Here is an 18,950-nt window from a genome sequence, read left to right as displayed (position 1 = left end):
AGCTGCTGCTGTTAGTCAGTGTATTGCTTAGTGTGGTCACGTGAGATCTCACATCTCACGTGACCACACTAATCACACAGAGCGCCCCGCAGTGACAGTGCAGCTAACAGCGTCAGATGCTGTTAGCTGCGTGTGAAGATGACAGAAGCGCTGGCGTCTGGAGATAGGAGGAACAGAAGACAACAAGGTAAGTGCAGCTTGTTAAATATCAGGGGGGGGAGACACATCTGATGTGGAGGCGGGGAGATGACTGGGGGGGACTAATGAACTGGCTAATGTGGCTAACGAGGGGGGTCTTATAAATTGGATATGGGGGGGATTAATGAACTGGCTAGTATGGATTGGATAGGGGGGATTAATGGAGTGAAAATGGGGAGGTAATGAACTGGTTAGGGGGGTTATGAATTGGATGGGGGGATTAATGGAATGGCTAGGGGGGATTAATGACGTGCAAATGGGGATTAATGAACTGGCTAGAGGGGGGGGCTTATGAATTTTAATGGAGCGGGTTAATGAAATGGCTAGGGGAGGGGATTAATGAAGTGAAAATGGGGAGGTAATGAACTGGCTAGAAGGGGGGTTAATGAATTGGATAGGGGAGATTAATGAAATGGCAATAGGGAGGTAATGAACTGGCTACAAGGGGGGGTTAATGAATTGGATAGGGGGGTCATACACTGTCTGTTGCGGGTCGATAGGTGGGATGAATTGGCTGGTGGGGGAGGTGATGAAATAGCTTGTGGGGGAAGGATCTCTGTATTGTGTGGCGGTGATGTGGATGCTGACTGTGGTTTCAGCGGTCACTAGAATACTAAATACTAGATAGACAGGGCTGGTAGATGTTACTATAGGAGTGTAAATAAATTTCATATATTTTATTGTCTATGTCTGTACTAGGGGGTTGTTTTGTATCATTCAGGGTTTGTTAAAATTTGGCACTATAATACAATTTTTGCACATTTTAAATACAGGACTCCCAAGTTTTCAGAAACCAGGCAACGGACAACGCTCCAAGAACAAGCAAAAGAGAACACCAGGTAGTCTACGCTGCAAGATCAGGTAAGAGAGGACGTGCATAATGAAGTGTGTTTTATGTATTAATTAATGTTTTACAATTTTGTTTACATATGACTATATATATATATTTTTTTTATTTATTTACCCACACATTGGTGCGGGGGAAAGAGGGGGGCGGTAACCAGTGTAGTAGTCTAGGGCGGCTGTGACCCTTAATCAGGCCCTGATTTCACTAAATCTAAATTTAAATATTTCTACTAACATAGACAGCCATTACCAAAACTGCACCAGCATACATCTTTTCCCATGTCACTTCCTTTGTCACAAATTATCTCCAAACTTGACCCCTTCACTCTGGCAAGAACTGTTTCTCTCATCCAAACTGATCACATGCTCCCATTACCAATTACATGACTGTTTTCTCGGGCTGACCCTGTGGAATTCCCTCCCTTGTACAACTTGACTTTCCTTTACTTTACTCTCCAAACCTTCAAGCTGAAATCTCAGCTTATGATGGCCCTAAGCCCCCTTCTTAACTTCCCTAGGCTATTCTTCCCACTTACCATACCTTTACGCAGTTTACTCAAAATTGTATTCTCCTTCTATATTCAAGCAACCTTTTGACCCCCAAATCAGTATTGCTATGTACAGTTCTTGGGTACACTAACTGTGCTAGGCTGGTGTGGGTGTTGGTATGTGTGCACTACTAACACGGGTTCTTCCGTCTAGTCGAGCTAGACTTATCTTTCTGTAGACGTGGAGCACAGGTTGCTGTGGGCTGCCATGGTGTTTCGCGGCTGTTGTCTGTGGAGTCCAGTTGTTGTAATGTCCGTAACTATCATCACCAATAAAGATTGCGATTAGCGTGGTTCCAAAACACAAAGAGATCTAATAGCAAAATGTGCGATCGCTTTTCTGATGATACCATATTTTTGCTAGTGAAATGTGGATTAATATAACACCAAACACAATACATTTCTTAGGACATGAACCATAAATATCCTTAATGTAGGGTCACCTTTATGTAATAAATCTCTAAGGGGTATATTTACTAAACTGCGGTTTGAAAAAGTGGAGATGGTGCATATAACAACCAATCAGATTCTAGCTGTCATTTTTAGAAAGTACTAGATAAATGATAACTAAAATCTGATTGGATGCTACAGGCAACAACTCCACTTTTTCAAACCCGCAGTTTAGTAAATATACCCCCAAGTCTTAATAATAAAAGAATGTGAGTTATAAACTTTATTAAAAGTGAACTATTTACAAAAGTAGGTATGAATGTAAGTGTATTTGCTTTGTTTACTTACACAATTGTGTAATTAACCCTGGTATGCCGTAGTGTACCAATCACAATCGCACAGAAAACTGTTACAATCAATATTTATTCATTTAGAACTACTTTATCCAATTATTTTACTTCCCCATTGTTGTGGTTGTGGTGGGGTTGTAATTCGTGGAATCAGATTGTTCTTATGGGCGTTGAGATGGGGATAGAGTGGGTACCAAGCTCTTGTTTTCCTATAGATTGTAAGCTTGCAACCTAGGCCCTCCTATCTTTCTGTATGTTAATGTCCAGTCTTGTTTTATTACTGTGTTTCTTTCCAATTTTAAAGTGACATGGATTATGCTTGCATTGTAATAATAACAATAATAATAATAATAATAATAATAATAATAATAATAATAATAATAATGTTTAAACAAATAAATAATTTTCATAAAATTTGTGTTCACCATCAGAACTAGCATTGAAGTTTCATACAGAGGAACAGAGGAACAGCACAGTGGTCTTTTGAAAATAACTTCAAAATTGTATTGAGTCATAATTTTTCATGACTAGATGTACAGCTCTAGTTAGCACATAAGCGTTAATGTTTTACACATGAACCTGCATTACAAACTAATGATATATCTCTGCCATATATACAATGATGCACGGCTCACTCAATTCCATTGTGATCAGGACTTTATGACATAATTGAGAACGTAGAAAGATAACGTGCCAGGTCTGACTGCTGTTTTTGAGTCGTAATTACTACTTGTCTATTGAAACTGCACTGCTGTACATTGTAAAACATATCCCTATTTCTACCATCTAGAAGTAAACCAAATCTGCTGGACATGGGATCCCTGATAATTAAACCAATCCAGCGAGTGATGAAATATCCCTTGTTGCTATGTGAACTGCTGAACTCCACTCCTCCGTGTCACCCAGACTACAGGACACTCCAGGATGCGTTTACAGCCATCAGAGACATTAATGGCAATATTAATGAGCTGAAGCGGAGGAAGGATTTAGGTACAGTAACAGACCTGACATTCAAGATTGACATGTTAATATATAGCTATTGTATTTAATTTGCTGGCATGTTTATATTGCAGTTTTGCAATGCAAATATATGGGATTTATACTTGTCAAAGTGTTACTGTCACCTATGGATGGCTTTTGAGGGTACCACCTCATCATGCCCCCCTTCTGACTTTTTTTCTTTTAAGTAAATGAGTGTCAGAGATACACATGCATGTCACTATGTGTAAAAGCCAGTGACAACCCTGTCTGGCAGACATATGAAACTGGGTCACAGTTTTATACTGCCAAATAAGTGTAATGTGTTTCCCAGAAATGGAGGACTTCTTGGATAAACTGATACAGCATGCAGATGGTGGGGCACCACTAGGGACATAACGCAAAATCAGTGGGCTCCAAAGTAAATTAAGGGTGGTCCTGAAGATATCCCTCGATAGCACCCTGCTATCATGAGCATGCGTGGGGACCAATACTGTAAATAAAACTCCTAAACTGGGCTTCTCGTCCCCATGCATGCTCAGAAAAATGAAGAGAGTCCAGTATAGTGAGTCATCGCTGGGCTGCCCGCAAGGACTATAGTTGTGCCCCTGGGCTCCATTAAAATGGACGTGAATGTGTGCAACATTTGATGGAAGAGGAGGATGAAGATCTGGCAGAGCACCGACGTGAATATTGGTTCAGCCCCCAAAATGGCTTCCTCCACTGTGTGCAAGCAACAAGTTATCTTCAAAAATCTGGAATTATTGCCTTTAGGGATACAGTTTAGTAGATATTCACTAGGGTCTGAAACATAGATAAAGAACACACGTAAATGTTTATGCTAACTTTTATTTGCATACTTTGGATGAAAATAATGAATTCTTGAAAAAAGTCTAAGATAAAGGTACAAACTCATGACATGTTATAGAGTTGAATGGTGTTTTATTGGGGCCATATTTTCTATCACTTTTTTTTTTTCAATAATGAATTTTTATTAAAGTTTTTTTCTTTTAGATACAAAGTACAAAAAGAACATAAAAACATACATTGTAAATCACAAGGGCAAAAAAGGAGAAGGAGAGGGGGTTAAAAGGGAGGGGTAAAGGGGGAGGAAATACACATCAATACAAAGCAGCAGCATGACATAGTACCACTCTCAACATTTTACAGATTTTACAGATCCCTTGAGAAACATCAAAAACAATAGCCCTTTAATTTTACTAAGGGGAGTTAGAAGGGGGTCCTCCAGAGACGGTCAAAACTGAGGATTTGGCTACATATCGATTCCATTCAAACTATATGATGTGGGGACAGGATGCAGAGGAAGAGTAAGGGACACCCAACGTTTCCATGTCACAACTAAGCTGAACCTTTGAGATTATCTTGCCTATGGACGGCAGCGTGGCTGATTTCCAGGCTTGGGCAATCACCGCCCAGGTGGCTATAAAGATGTGGCCTATGACATACCGATCCCCCATCAAAACTTGTGGGGGAAAGAAATGCAAGAGGGCCACCTCTGGTGTGCTAGGAATCGGAGTTCGGATTTCTTTTGAAATTAGGGTGTACACCTCTGCCCAAAGATCTCTGACCACTGGGCAACTCCAAAAGACATGGAAAATATGCAATATCTCTCCACAACCACGCCAACAGGTCCTGGACTGGTCTGGCCAAATCTTATGCAACCTATCGGGGGTCATATAGAGTCTGTAGAGTAGCTTGTAAAGCATCTCCGAATGATTCAAACACCTCGACATCCTATGGACATTTTGATATATTTTGTCCCACTGGTCTGAGTCAAAATCCCGGCCAATATCTCTCTCCCAGGCTAGCTTGGAAGGGGCCTTTATCGGGAGTTGACTTGTGTTAAGGTGGGTGTACCAAAAGGAGATAGCCACTTTGTTACTTCCAGTTGAAAGTCTAGATAAAAAAATAGCTGGAGGGTGTTGAAGTGAAGAACCCCGTGGGTACACGGAGTGTAGCCAGTGCCTGACCTGGAGGTACTTGTAGAAATCTTGATTAGGAATGTGGAATTTATCCCTCAACTCAGAGAAGGATAATAGCCCTGAGTCAGAGTAGAGGATTTTGAGGTTGGTGATGCCCTTTAAATACCACAGAGAGAGATTTAGGTCGGGAATAAGTTTCGATACTGCAAGGAGGGAGAGGTTAGAAGTAGGAAGGGTGGGAAGGTTAGAATGCTTCAGAAATTTGTCCCAGGTCGTCAGTGCATCACACGTGAGATGAGGGAGGGTAGTCTGGGGGGGTCTCCAGGATCTAGGAATCCAGAGAAGGTCAGCCAGTGGGAATGTACTATTGAGGCCTCTCTCCAAGTCAACCCAGGGTTTAAGGGAACCCGGGAGAGACCAGTCCCGGAGCTGCGCCAAGATGGCCGCGTCCTGGCATTTGACCAAATCCAGCAAAGCTAAGCCCCCGGTCTATTTTGAGATTGCCATAATTGAGTGAGCTAGTTTAGGGGGTTTCCCTTTCCATACATAAGAAGTGAGTAAGTTACGTAATTTATCTATATAGAATTTAGGTAGTTTAAGAGGCAAAGTCCTGAATAAATACATCATTTTGGGCAGAAGGGACATTTTAAACGCAGCTATCCTGCCTAACCAGGAGACCTCATAGTGTTGCCATGCTTTTGCCAGGATGTTTAGCTGGATCAATAGAGGACTGTAGTTGGCCTTCAGGAGGGAATCCAGATGTGAGGTTATCATGATTCCCAGATAGGGCATAGAAAGGGACTTTCTAGGAATATGGAAAGGCCGACTTAAGGCGACCCAGAAGGGGCTCTGACAGGTTAATAGGGAGGGTGTCTGTTTTGGTTGTATTTAATTTGTAATAGGAGGCCCTTCCAAAATCCTGTAGGATACCATGTAAGATTGGAAGTGAGGTCTCCGGGCTAGTCACGGAAAACAAAATGTCGTCCGCAAAAAGACATAGCTTGTGAGTGGTGTCCGCTATAGTAATGCCAGGAAGTTGCGGATGTTGCCTGATTTGCTTGGCTAAGGGTTCAAATGCCAAAAGAAAAATAAGGGGAGAGAGGGGGAAACCTTGTCTGGTACCATTTGAAAGTGTGAATTTGGCTGATGAGAAGCCATTGCTGTAGACCGATGCGGAGGGGCCCTTGTACAAGGCTAGTATAGACTGCAGTATTCCTCCACTAAAACCAAACCGAGCAAGGACCCGCGCCAAATAGCCCCAATGAAGCCTATCAAAGGCTTTTTCCGCGTCAAACAACATAATTAATAGTTCATGATGGTGTTTATTGGCTTGCTCTAGTATATTAATCATTCTACGTGTATTGTCGGATGCTTGTCTTCCGAGAACAAAGCCAACCTGATCTGGGTGTATCAGGGACGGGATAAGGGGATTAAGCCTATTGGCGATCAATTTGGCATAAATTTTAATATCCGTATTAAGAAGGGAGATTGGTCTAAAGTTTTGGCATCTAGTTGGATCCTTGGCCGGCTTGGGTATCGTGACAATACGGGACTCCAGCATCTCCGCGGGGAAATTCCCCTGGTGAGTGCCAGCATTAAATAGCTGTTCTAGAAGTGGGGTGAGTTCGGACTGAAATGTAGCATAAAAATTGTTAATAAATCCGTCAGGTCCCGGGGCCTTGTTTTTAGGTAGGGATTTAATAACGCGTGCAATCTCAGCCTGTGACCATGGGGCATTCAAGGAAATTAGAGAGTCAGGGTCCAAGGATGGTAATTTTAATTGGCTCAAAAAATTCTCAATCACATTTGGGGTCGGTTGGGGGGAGATATCACATTCAGAGAGATTGTATAGTTTAGAGTAGTAGGCTGCGAATTTATTGGCTATATCTCGTGGGTTAGACGTTCTGAGACCGGATTCATCTACTAGAAATTTAATACGATTTTGAGCCCTTTGTCCTCTCAATTTTCTAGCAAGTAACCTCCCTGCTCTATTCCCTGAAACGTAATACTTCTGCCTCAATCTACTCAAGGCTTGTTGGGTACAAAAAAGTAATAATTTTTGTAATTGATCTTTTACTAGAGATAGACGGGCCTTAAGGTCTGCTGAGGGATGGGCTTTAGTCAAAGACTCAAGGGAGGACAACTCCACCTCCAACCTCCTTTCGTTACTAAGGTAAGCGCGCTTAAGTCTGGCTCCAGTCTGAATGGCTGTGCCTCGCATTACAGCTTTGAGCGTGCACCAGAAACTAAAGACGGAGGTATCCCCCGGAGAATTGGTGTCAACATATAGATGAAGCGTTTCTTTAAGTGCAGTCTTTGCCTCTAAAGAGGTCAAAAGATATGGGGCCATTCGCCAAGAACCAGGGGGAATTATTTGTTGCGGGTATCGCCAGGTCCAAACGACCGGAGCATGATCAGACCACGATATCGGGGGGATCTTGGTTGACTTAGTATTCTGCAAAGACCATTTGTCTGAAAGGATGAGATCTATCCTAGAGTAAGAATTATGTACCGCAGAGTAATATGTGTAATCCCGCTCTAAAGGGGCGTGCGTCCTCCAGACATCGTAGAGTCCATACTCCGCCAATAGTCTGGCAAAGGCAGCTGAAAGACCCTGAGTATTGTCGGCTAGGCGGGAGGGGGGCTGAGATGATCTGTCTAATTTAGGGTCAGATACAATATTGAAGTCTCCCAGAAGAATGAGAGTACCCTGTTTATGTCTCTCAATTTCTCGAAATGTGGATCTGAGGAAAGGAATTTGTATTGAATTGGGCGCATACAGTGAGACAATTGTGACCAATTTACCATCTAGCAATCCCACCACAATAAGAGATATTACACTTGGTGAGTAAAAAGACGTGCTTGCCTGTAGGGGAGAGGGGACTAAGGGGAGGAGGAAAGCTGAGGGGGGAATGGAGGGATAACAAAATGCAAAAACAAACATAAATAACCCCAATGCTGGGATTAAAGTAGTTGCCAGAGGGAGACATCATCTGGCAAAATCTTTCTATCACTTTTTAATAATATATATGCCTTCATCTTTAATTCCAGGTTATGGAGCAAAATTATTAATGGAACAACTATACAATTTGACAAAGTATTCTGTAATTAGTTTTTATATGCTTTGCTTTGTTAAGAAAACAGAAATTTTCTCTTCAGATGAGATCATTTCCTACTTTTTTTACTGTGACGTACTGATTCAGTCAGAGTAAAATCCTTAAATATTATATAGCTAACGTGTATTCTATAAAAATATTTTATTATGGTGTTACGAAGCCGTGTCCACTTTTTACTTAGAGATGCGTGAGTTGCGATAGAATGTTATGGAATACGGTACAAAGAAGGACTATCTTAGGGGAGATTCAATAAGGCACAAGGTGATGTGGTGTGTCTCTGGAACAGTCTGCGAGAGTTTTTACAGAAATTTCTGCTCATTTTTCCTCACGTTCCATAGAGGGGCACAGAAAATTGTGTGGAAATTTCTTACTGTAATAACCAGTAATATGCGCATCTGAACATCGAGGAAATGTTTGCTGGAAACTAAATCTGCTCCTTCGAGTCAAGTTAAAGGAAAATTTCCATTCTTCCTCTTTAATATAAGTTACCCCAATCTCTGATAAAGAGATTGCATGAATTTTGTGTTGTAGTTCAGTACTGTAAAACAATAACAGTTGCATATAGCTGTTAAGTACAGCAGATGATGTCAGATATGGTTGCCACCCCCCAGTAATTAGGTGTAGAAGTGGCATTTGTTACACAGCGGAAGCCTAGTTATAGATGTGGACAGTACAGTGACAAGGGTTTCACCACTAAGATGCACCAAAATGCACAGCACACATCTCCGCTTGTGTCCTTACTTTCCCAAGTGCTCAGTACTATTTTGTCTTAAATACAACTAGTATATAATTCTAAGGTTCATCCAGAGAATCATTTTGCCTCAAACTATCCCTGTTAGCACTCAAACCTGGGATTTTTAAATAATTGCCCACATCGTTTGTGCATTGCACTTTTCAAATTTAAAGAGCATTAGAACATTGCTCTTTTCATAATACTGCTGCTCCTTGATGTTGAACATGTTCAGATTGATGGAGTTATGATACAGAATCCAGTTTCGCAGCATAGCATCACACACACACACACACACACACACACACACACACACAGACAAACACACACACACACACACACACACACACACACACTGTACTCTGTTACTTTAAGTTCATTCCAAAAATCTGCAACAAGATCTGATCCCTCAGCCCAGAGCCTGTGATTGCCAGTAGATAAATCATCCTCTATGAATCCTGGGTTATGGTTTTGACAAGGATGTCAATATAACATTACAGAAAGAGTTTGCCCTTTAACATCAGTCTGGTAATATTTTATGCCTTTTGATATTTCATGTTTTTTCAGTGCTGAAGTACAGGAGGGTAGATGAAGAGGAATCGCTAAAAGACAAACTTTCCAAGCTCAGTATTCACTCTATTACAAAGAAGTCAAAGAGAGTGACCAGTCATCTAAAGATACTTACTGGAAGAGAACAGGTAAGTTCAGTATTTCTAACAGCTTCTACGTGTCACCCGCAAAGCAAGCTCAACCACCTAGACAAAGAAAAAGCATAAGAGATACATGCCTAAGCTTACTTCTGGTAACATCATTACCACTCATTTTAAATAGGAACACAGCCTTGTAATACTTAATTGCAGAATTTAGGGTATGTTATCATTAGAAATACCGTATTTCCCCAGGTATAGGATGCTCCATTGTATAAGACACACCTTCATTTTTTCTCCGAAATTGAAAAAAATATATATATTTGCTGTTAAAAAGTTTTGTTTCGTTCAACTGAAGTGTTCTGAGATTGTGCAGCAGCCGGCTAGCACACTCTCCCTGCAGGGCCGGTGCTAGGGTCCACGGCGCCCTAGGCATTTTTAAAAAAGCGGCGCCCCCCCCCCCCCCCCCCGCAAAAATCGCCTCCCCCCTCCTCCCTCCTCTCCTTACCTTGTCTCACCACCGCCGCCTCTCTGCTCCGTTTCCTCCCCTCCACTCACTGACACTAGTAAGTGGAGGGGAGGAGACGGAGCAGAGAGGCGGCGGTGGTGACAAAATAGCCTCTTCCCCCCCCTCCCCGTCCATCTGAATGCTGTGCGGCGGCCGTGACAGGTATGGTCAGCGGTCGCCGCACAGTTTTAAAGCATTTTAGAATACTGTGGCGCCCTCCAAAACCCGGTACCCTAGGCAAGTGCCTAACCTTGCCTAATGGGAGCGCCGGGCCTGTCTCCCTGCTGGTCCGTTTGGCAGAGACAGGCAGGGAGAGTGTGCATCCGGGCAGTACACTCTCTCTGCCTGTCTCTGCCGAACGGACCTGCACATAGTGTGCAGCCGCCAGCAGCAAGCCCCATTTTTAGATAGGGATGAGCGCACTCGGATTTATGAAATCCGAGCCCACCCGAACGTTGCCGATCCGAGTCGGATCCGAGACAGATCCGGGTATTGGCGCCAAATTCAAATCTGAAACTGAGGCTCTGACTCATAATCCCGTTGTCGGATCTCGCGATACTCGGATCCTATAAATTCCCCGCTAGTCGCCGCCATCTTCACTCGGGCATTGATCAGGGTAGAGGGAGGGTGTGTTAGGTGGTCCTCTGTCCTGGTAGATCTCGTGCTGTGCTGTTTAGTTCTGTGCTGTGCTGTTTAGTTCTGTGCTGTGCTGTGCTGTGCTGTGTTCTGCAGTATCAGTCCAGTGGTGCTGTGTGCTGTGCTCTGTCCTTCTGAGGTCAGTGGTGCTGCTGGGTCCAGTGCTGTGTCCTGTTCAGTCCAGTGGTGCTGTGTCCTGTGCTCTGTGCTTCTAAGGGCATAGTTATTTCCCCAATATTCCCCTGTGTTTAAAAAAATAAAAAAAAGTTATTTAAAAAAATACCAAAAACTAATTTAATTTTTTTTAATTACCACAAAATTTGCACAACCAATCCTGCAGTATAAGCCCATTGGTACTGCAATATTACCAAGTTCACACATTCAGCAGTAAAAGTCCAGTGGTACTGCAATATTACAAAGTTTACACATTCTGCAGTATCAGTCCAGTGGTGCTGTGTCCTGTGCTCTGTCCTGCTGAGTTCCGTAGTGCTGCTGGGTCCTGTGCCGTGTCCTGTTCAGTCCAGTGGTGCTGTGTCCTGTGCTCTGTGCTTCTAAGGGCATAGTTATTTCCCCATTATTCCCAAGTTTTTAAAAAATAAAAAAAAAGTAAAAAAAAAATTACAATTAAAAATTAAAAAAAAAATATATATAATTATAACCAAATTTGCAAAACCAGTCCAGCAGTATAAGTCCATTGGTACTGCAATATTACAAAGTTCACACATTCTGCAGTATCAGTCCAGTGGTGCTGTGTCCTGTGCTCTGTCCTGCTGAGTTCCGTAGTGCTGCTGGGTCCTGTGCCGTGTCCTGTTCAGTCCAGTGGTGCTGTGTCCTGTGCTCTGTGCTTCTAAGGGCATAGTTATTTCCCCATTATTCCCAAGTTTTTAAAAAATAAAAAAAAAGTAAAAAAAAAATTACAATTAAAAATTAAAAAAAAAATATATATAATTATAACCAAATTTGCAAAACCAATCCAGCAGTATAAGTCCATTGGTACTGCAATATTACAAAGTTCACACATTCTGCAGTATCAGTCCAGTGGTGCTGTGTCCTGTGCTCTGTCCTGCTGAGTTCCGTAGTGCTGCTGGGTCCTGTGCCGTGTCCTGTTCAGTCCAGTGGTGCTGTGTCCTGTGCTCTGTGCTTCTAAGGGCATAGTTATTTCCCCATTATTCCCAAGTTTTTAAAAAATAAAAAAAAAGTAAAAAAAAATTAAAAATTTAAAAAAAATAAAAAATATATAATAATTATAACCAAATTTGCAAAACCAGTCCAGCAGTATAAGTCCATTGGTACTGCAATATTTCAAAGTTCACACATTCTGCAGTATCAGTCCAGTGGTGCTGTGTCCTGTGCTCTGTCCTGCTGAGTTCCGTAGTGCTGCTGGGTCCTGTGCCGTGTCCTGTTCAGTCCAGTGGTGCTGTGTCCTGTGCTCTGTGCTTCTAAGGGCATAGTTATTTCCCCATTATTCCCAAGTTTTTAAAAAATAAAAAAAAAGTAAAAAAAAATAAAAAATTTAAAAAAAAAAAATATATAATAATTATAACCAAATTTGCAAAACCAATCCAGCAGTATAAGTCCATTGGTACTGCAATATTACCAAGTTCACACATTCTGCAGTATCTTGTGCTACATATAATGGAGACCAAAAATTTGGAGGATAAAGTAGGGAAAGATCAAGACCCACTTCCTCCTAATGCTGAAGCTGCTGCCACTAGTCATGACATAGACGATGAAATGCCATCAACGTCGTCTTCCAAGCCCGATGCCCAATCTCGTAGTACCGGGCATGTAAAATCCAAAAAGCCCAAGTTAAGAAAAAGTAGCAAAAAGAGAAACTTAAAATCATCTGAGGAGAAACGTAAAGTTGCCAATATGCCATTTACGACACGGAGTGGCAAGGAACGGCTTAGGCCCTGGCCCGTGTTCATGACTAGTGGTTCAGCTTCACCCACGGATCTTAGCCCTCCTCCTCCTCCCCCCCCCCTACAAAAAATTGAAGAGAGTTATGCTGTCAGCAACAAAACAGCAAACAACTCTGCCTTCTAAAGAGAAATTATCACAAATCCACAAGGCGAGTCCAAGGATGTTGGTGGTTGTCAAGCCTGACCTTCCCATCACTGTACGGGAAGAGGTGGCTCGGGAGGAGGCTATTGATGATGTAGCTGGCGCTGTGGAGGAACTTGATGATGAGGATGGTGATGTGGTTATTGTAAATGAGGCACCAGGGGGGGAAACAGCTGATGTCCATGGGATGAAAAAGTCCATCGTCATGCCTGGTCAGAAGACCAAAAAATGCACCTCTTCGGTCTGGAGTTATTTTTATCCAAATCCAGACAACCAATGTATGGCCATATGTAGCTTATGTAAAGCTCAAATAAGCAGGGGTAAGGATCTTGCCCACCTAGGAACATCCTCCCTTATACGTCACCTGAATAACCTTCATAGTTCAGTGGTTAGTTCAGGAACTGGGGCTAGGACTCTCATCGGTACAGGGACACCTAAATCCCGTGGTCCAGTTGGATACACACCAGCAACACCCTCCTCGTCAACTTCCTCCACAATCTCCATCAGATTCAGTCCTGCAGCCCAAGTCAGCAGCCAGACTGAGTCCTCCTCAATACGGGATTCATCCGAGGAATCCTGCAGCGGTACGCCTACTACTGCCACTGCTGCTGTTACTGCTGTTAGTCGGTCATCTTCCCAGAGGGGAAGTCGTAAGACCGCTAAGTCTTTCACAAAACAATTGACCGTCCAACAGTCGTTTGCAATGACCACAAAATACGATAGTAGTCACCCTATTGCAAAGCGTATAACTGCGGCTGTAACTGCAATGTTGGTGTTAGACGTGCGCCCGGTGTCCGCCATCAATGGAGTGGGATTTAGAGGGTTGATGGAGGTATTGTGTCCCCGGTACCAAATCCCGTCGAGATTCCACTTCACTAGGCAGGCGATACCAAAAATGTACAGAGAAATATGATCAAGTGTCCTCAGTGCTCTAAAAAATGCGGTTGTACCCACTGTCCACTTAACCACGGACATGTGGACAAGTGGTTCTGGGCAAACGAAGGACTATATGACTGTGACAGACCACTGGGTAGATGCATCCCCTTCCGCAGCAACAGCAACAGCTGCATCAGTAGCAGCAACTACAAAATGGCGGCTCGTGCAAAGGCAGGCAACATTGTGTATTACAGGCTTTAATAAGAGGCACAACGCTGACAACATATTAGAGAAAATGAGGGAAATTATCTCCCAGTGGCTTACCCCACTTAGACTCTCATGGGGATTTGTGGTGTCAGACAATGCCAGTAACATTGTGTGGGCATTAAATATGGGCAATTTCCAGCACGTCCCATGTTTTGCCCACACCATTAATTTGGTGGTGCAGCATTACCTCAAGAGTGACAGGGGTGTGCAGGAGATGCTTGCGGTGGCGCGCAAAATTGCTGGACACTTTCGGCATTCAGCCAGTGCCTACCGCAGACTAGAGGCACATCAAAAAAGCATGAACCTGCCCTGCCATCACCTCAAACAAGAGGTTGTGACGCGCTGGAACTCCACCCTCTATATGCTGCAGAGGATGGAGGAGCAGCAAAAGGCCATTCAGGCCTACACAGCCACCTACGACATAGGCAAAGGAGTGGGGATGCGCCTCAGTCAAGCGCAGTGGAGACTGATTTCCGTGTTGTGCAAGGTTCTGCAGCCATTTGAACTTGCCACACGAGAAGTCAGTTCCGACACTGCCAGCTTGAGTCAGGTCATTCCCCTGATCAGGCTGTTGCAGAAGCAGCTGGAGAAAGTGAGGGAGGAGCTGGTAAGCCATTGCGATTACACCAAGCATGTAGCTCTTGTGGATGTAGCCCTTCGTACGCTTTGCCAGGATCCGAGGGTGGTCACTCTTTTAAAGTCAGAGGAATACATTCTGGCCACAGTGCTCGATCCTCGGTTTAAAGCGTATGTTGTGTCTCTGTTTCCGGCGGACACAAGTCTACAGCGGTGCAAAGACCTGCTGGTCAGGAGATTGTCCTCTGAAGAGGACCGTGACATGCCAACAGCTCCACCCTCATTTTCTTCCACATCTATGGCTGCGAGGAAAAAGCTCAGTTTTCCCAAAAGAGGCACTGGCGGGGATGCTGATAACATCTGGTCCGGACTGAAGGACCTGCCAACCATTGCAGACATGTCTACTGTCGCTGCATTGGATGCTGTCACAATAGAAAAAATTGTGGATGATTACTTTGCTGACACCATCCAAGTAGACATGTCAGACAGTCCATATTGTTACTGGCAGGAAAAAAAGGCAGTTTGGAAGCCCCTGTACAAACTGGCTCTATTTTACCTGAGTTGTCCCCCCTCCAGTGTGTACTCGAAAAGAGTTTTTAGTGCAGCGGGGAACCTGGTCAGTGAGCGGCGAAGGAGGTTGCTTCCTCAGAACGTTGAAAAAATGATGTTTATAAAAATGAATAATCAATTCCTCAATGAAGTACAGCACTGCCCTCCAGATACTACAGAGGGACCTGTGGTTGTGGAGTCCAGCGGGGACGAATTGATAATGTGTGATGAGGAGGAAGTACACACTGTAGGGGGAGAGGAATCAGAGGTTGAGGATGAGGACGACATCTTGCCTCAGTAGAGCCTGTTTAGTCTGTACAGGGAGAGATGAATAGCTTTTTTGGTGTGGGGGCCCAAACAAACCAATCATTTCAGCCAAAGTTGTTTGGTAGGCCCTGTCGCTGAAATGATTGGTTTGTTAAAGTGTGCATGTCCTATTTCAACAACATAAGGGTGGGTGTGAGGGCCCAAGGACAATTCCATCTTGGACCTTTTTTTTTTGCATTATATGACCAATCAACAGTCGTTTGCCATGTTCAAAAAGTAAAACCAAATTTAAAAAAATACAAGAAATTAAACCAAAAGTAAAATGCCGTGTCCTAATTTAAAACAAGAGGTATTGACGTGCTCTAAAACTACTGTATTGTTGTTTATATTTTATAAACACTACACTTGAAAGCTTGAGTCTTTCAATAAAAAAGTAACTGTCCATTGCACGAATATTTGCAACAGGGACAATTTTAGGGTTAAGAAAGTCAACTAATAACACTTCGACGCTGTCTGTCTTTATAAACACTACACTTGGAAGTTGGAGGAGGTATTGTGGCCCCGGCACCAAATTTACTACCGGGGCCACTCCACTGTGCAGTCCATATTTAGGTGTATCAGATATTAAACAACGGTGACAGTTGATGCCCAATTTTTTAATTATATTGTGGCCTCGGTACCAAATTGTGTACCGGGGCCACCACACTACGCAGTCCAGATACTTGTTTGGTGGAATTCAGACCAGTTGAGGGTTTTATTATTATATTGTGTGGACCACTCTATCTATACCACACTACAACTCTATACCACTCTATTTCATACTTTAATTCTATTTCATACTTTAATTCTATTTAATACTTTAATTCTATTTCATACTTTAATTCTATTTCATACTTTAATTCTATTACTAATTACCATAAAGAGGAACAAAATAAACCAATTTTACCAAAAGTATAATATGACTTAGACTTACAAACACTACACTTGAAAGATCGTGCCTTTAAATGAAAAAGTCAGTCTTCATTGCACGACTATGTGCAACAGGGACAGTTTTTTGGGTTTACAAAGTCAACGAATAACACTACGACCCTGTCTGTCTTTAACATACTTGATGGGATCTCAATGACGAATTGTCTGTACCATGTTTGGAGGAGGTATTGTGGCCCCGGTATCAAATTGGGTACCGGGGCCACCCCACTATGCAGTCCAGATAGAGGTGTATCAGATATTAAACAACGTTGACTGTTGATGCCCAATTTTTTAATTATATTGTGGCCTCGGTACCAAATTGTGTACCGGGGCCACCACACTACGCAGTCCATACCCTTTTTTGGTGGAATTCTGACACGTGGAGGGTTTTTTAATTATATTGTGGCCTCGGTACCAAATTGTGTACCGGGGCCACCACACTACGCAGTCAAGATAGATAGATGCGTATCATAGATAAAGTTCATTCAGTGGTGTGGGGCAAATTGAAAAATATTCAAAATGCACTGACATTATCAAAAACAAGAGGTTGTCACACGCTAAAACTCCAACATGTATATGATGGAGAGGATGGAGGAGCAGCCGTATGTGTAGTGTAATGCAGACCTGTTGAAGGTTTTTTATATATTTTATTGTGGTGCCCAGTGCCCACTCCTCTAGGCAGTCAAGGTACATTTATTGGTGCGAATCATAAAAGTTCAGGGTTTTTAATATATATTGTGGTGACCCACTCCTCTACGCAGTCCAGGTACATTTATTGGTGCGATTCATAAAAGTTCAGGGTTTTTAAGATATTGTGGTGACCCACTCCTCTACGCAGTCCAGGTACATTTATTGGTGCGAATCATAAAAGTTCAGGGTTTTTAATATATCTTGTGGTGACCCACTCCTATACGCAGTCCAGGTACATTTATTGGTGCGATTCATAAAAGTTCAGGGTTTTTAATAGATATTGTGGTGACCCACTCCTCTACGCAGTCCAGGTACATTTATTGGTGCGATTCATAAAAGTTCAGGGTTTTTAAGATATATTGTGGTGACCCACTCCTCTACGCAGTCCAGGTACATTTATTGGTGCGATTCATAAAAGTTCAGGGTTTTTAATAGATATTGTGGTGACCCACTCCTCTACGCAGTCCAGGTACATTTATTGGTGCGAATCATAAAAGTTCAGGGTTTTTAATATATCTTGTGGTGACCCACTCCTCTACGCAGTCCAGGTACATTTATTGGTGCGAATCATAAAAGTTCAGGGTTTTTAATATATATTGTGGTGACCCACTCCTCTACGCAGTCCAGGTACATTTATTGGTGCGATTCATAAAAGTTCAGGGTTTTTAATATATTGTGGTGACCCACTCCTCTACGCAGTCCAGGTACATTTATTGGTGCGAATCATAAAAGTTCAGGGTTTTTAATATATATTGTGGTGACCCACTCCTCTACGCAGTCCAGGTACATTTATTGGTGCGATTCATAAAAGTTCAGGGTTTTTAAGATATTGTGGTGACCCACTCCTCTACGCAGTCCAGGTACATTTATTGGTGCGAATCATAAAAGTTCAGGGTTTTTAATATATCTTGTGGTGACCCACTCCTATACGCAGTCCAGGTACATTTATTGGTGCGATTCATAAAAGTTCAGGGTTTTTAATAGATATTGTGGTGACCCACTCCTCTACGCAGTCCAGGTACATTTATTGGTGCGATTCATAAAAGTTCAGGGTTTTTAATAGATATTGTGGTGACCCACTCCTCTACGCAGTCCAGGTACATTTATTGGTGCGAATCATAAAAGTTCAGGGTTTTTAATATATCTTGTGGTGACCCACTCCTCTACGCAGTCCAGGTACATTTATTGGTGCGAATCATAAAAGTTCAGGGTTTTTAATATATATTGTGGTGACCCACTCCTCTACGCAGTCCAGGTACATTTATTGGTGCGATTCATAAAAGTTCAGGGTTTTTAATATATTGTGGTGACCCACTCCTCTACGCAGTCCAGGTACATTTATTGGTGCGATTCATAAAAGTTCAGGGTTTTTAAGATATATTGTGGTGACCCACTCCTCTACGCAGTCCAGGTACATTTATTGGTGCGAATCATAAAAGTTCAGGGTTTTTAAGATATCTTGTGGTGACCCACTCCTCTACGCAGTCCAGGTACATTTATTGGTGCGAATCATAAAAGTTCAGGGTTTTTAATATATCTTGTGGTGACCCACTCCTATACGCAGTCCAGGTACATTTATTGGTGCGATTCATAAAAGTTCAGGGTTTTTAATAGATATTGTGGTGACCCACTCCTCTACGCAGTCCAGGTACATTTATTGGTGCGAATCATAAAAGTTCAGGGTTTTTAATATATCTTGTGGTGACCCACTCCTCTACGCAGTCCAGGTACATTTATTGGTGCGAATCATAAAAGTTCAGGGTTTTTAATATATATTGTGGTGACCCACTCCTCTACGCAGT

General features: G+C 42.7%; 1 protein-coding gene across 1 annotated transcript in view; it reads left to right on the top strand.

The window, feature by feature from the left end:
- Window positions 1-18,950, top strand: part of ARHGEF38 (Rho guanine nucleotide exchange factor 38) — a 98,671-nt gene that overhangs the window by 59,774 nt on the left and 19,947 nt on the right. The window contains exons 6-7 of the mRNA XM_075200894.1: window positions 3,123-3,322; window positions 9,667-9,797. Of these exons, the coding sequence (XP_075056995.1) occupies window positions 3,123-3,322; window positions 9,667-9,797 (331 nt within the window). The remainder of the gene's footprint in view (window positions 1-3,122; window positions 3,323-9,666; window positions 9,798-18,950) is intronic.

The sequence above is a fragment of the Mixophyes fleayi genome, chromosome 1 (assembly GCF_038048845.1).
Source record: "Mixophyes fleayi isolate aMixFle1 chromosome 1, aMixFle1.hap1, whole genome shotgun sequence".
NCBI classification, from domain to species: Eukaryota; Metazoa; Chordata; class Amphibia; order Anura; family Limnodynastidae; genus Mixophyes; species Mixophyes fleayi.
This window is presented reverse-complemented; position numbering and strand designations above follow the sequence as displayed.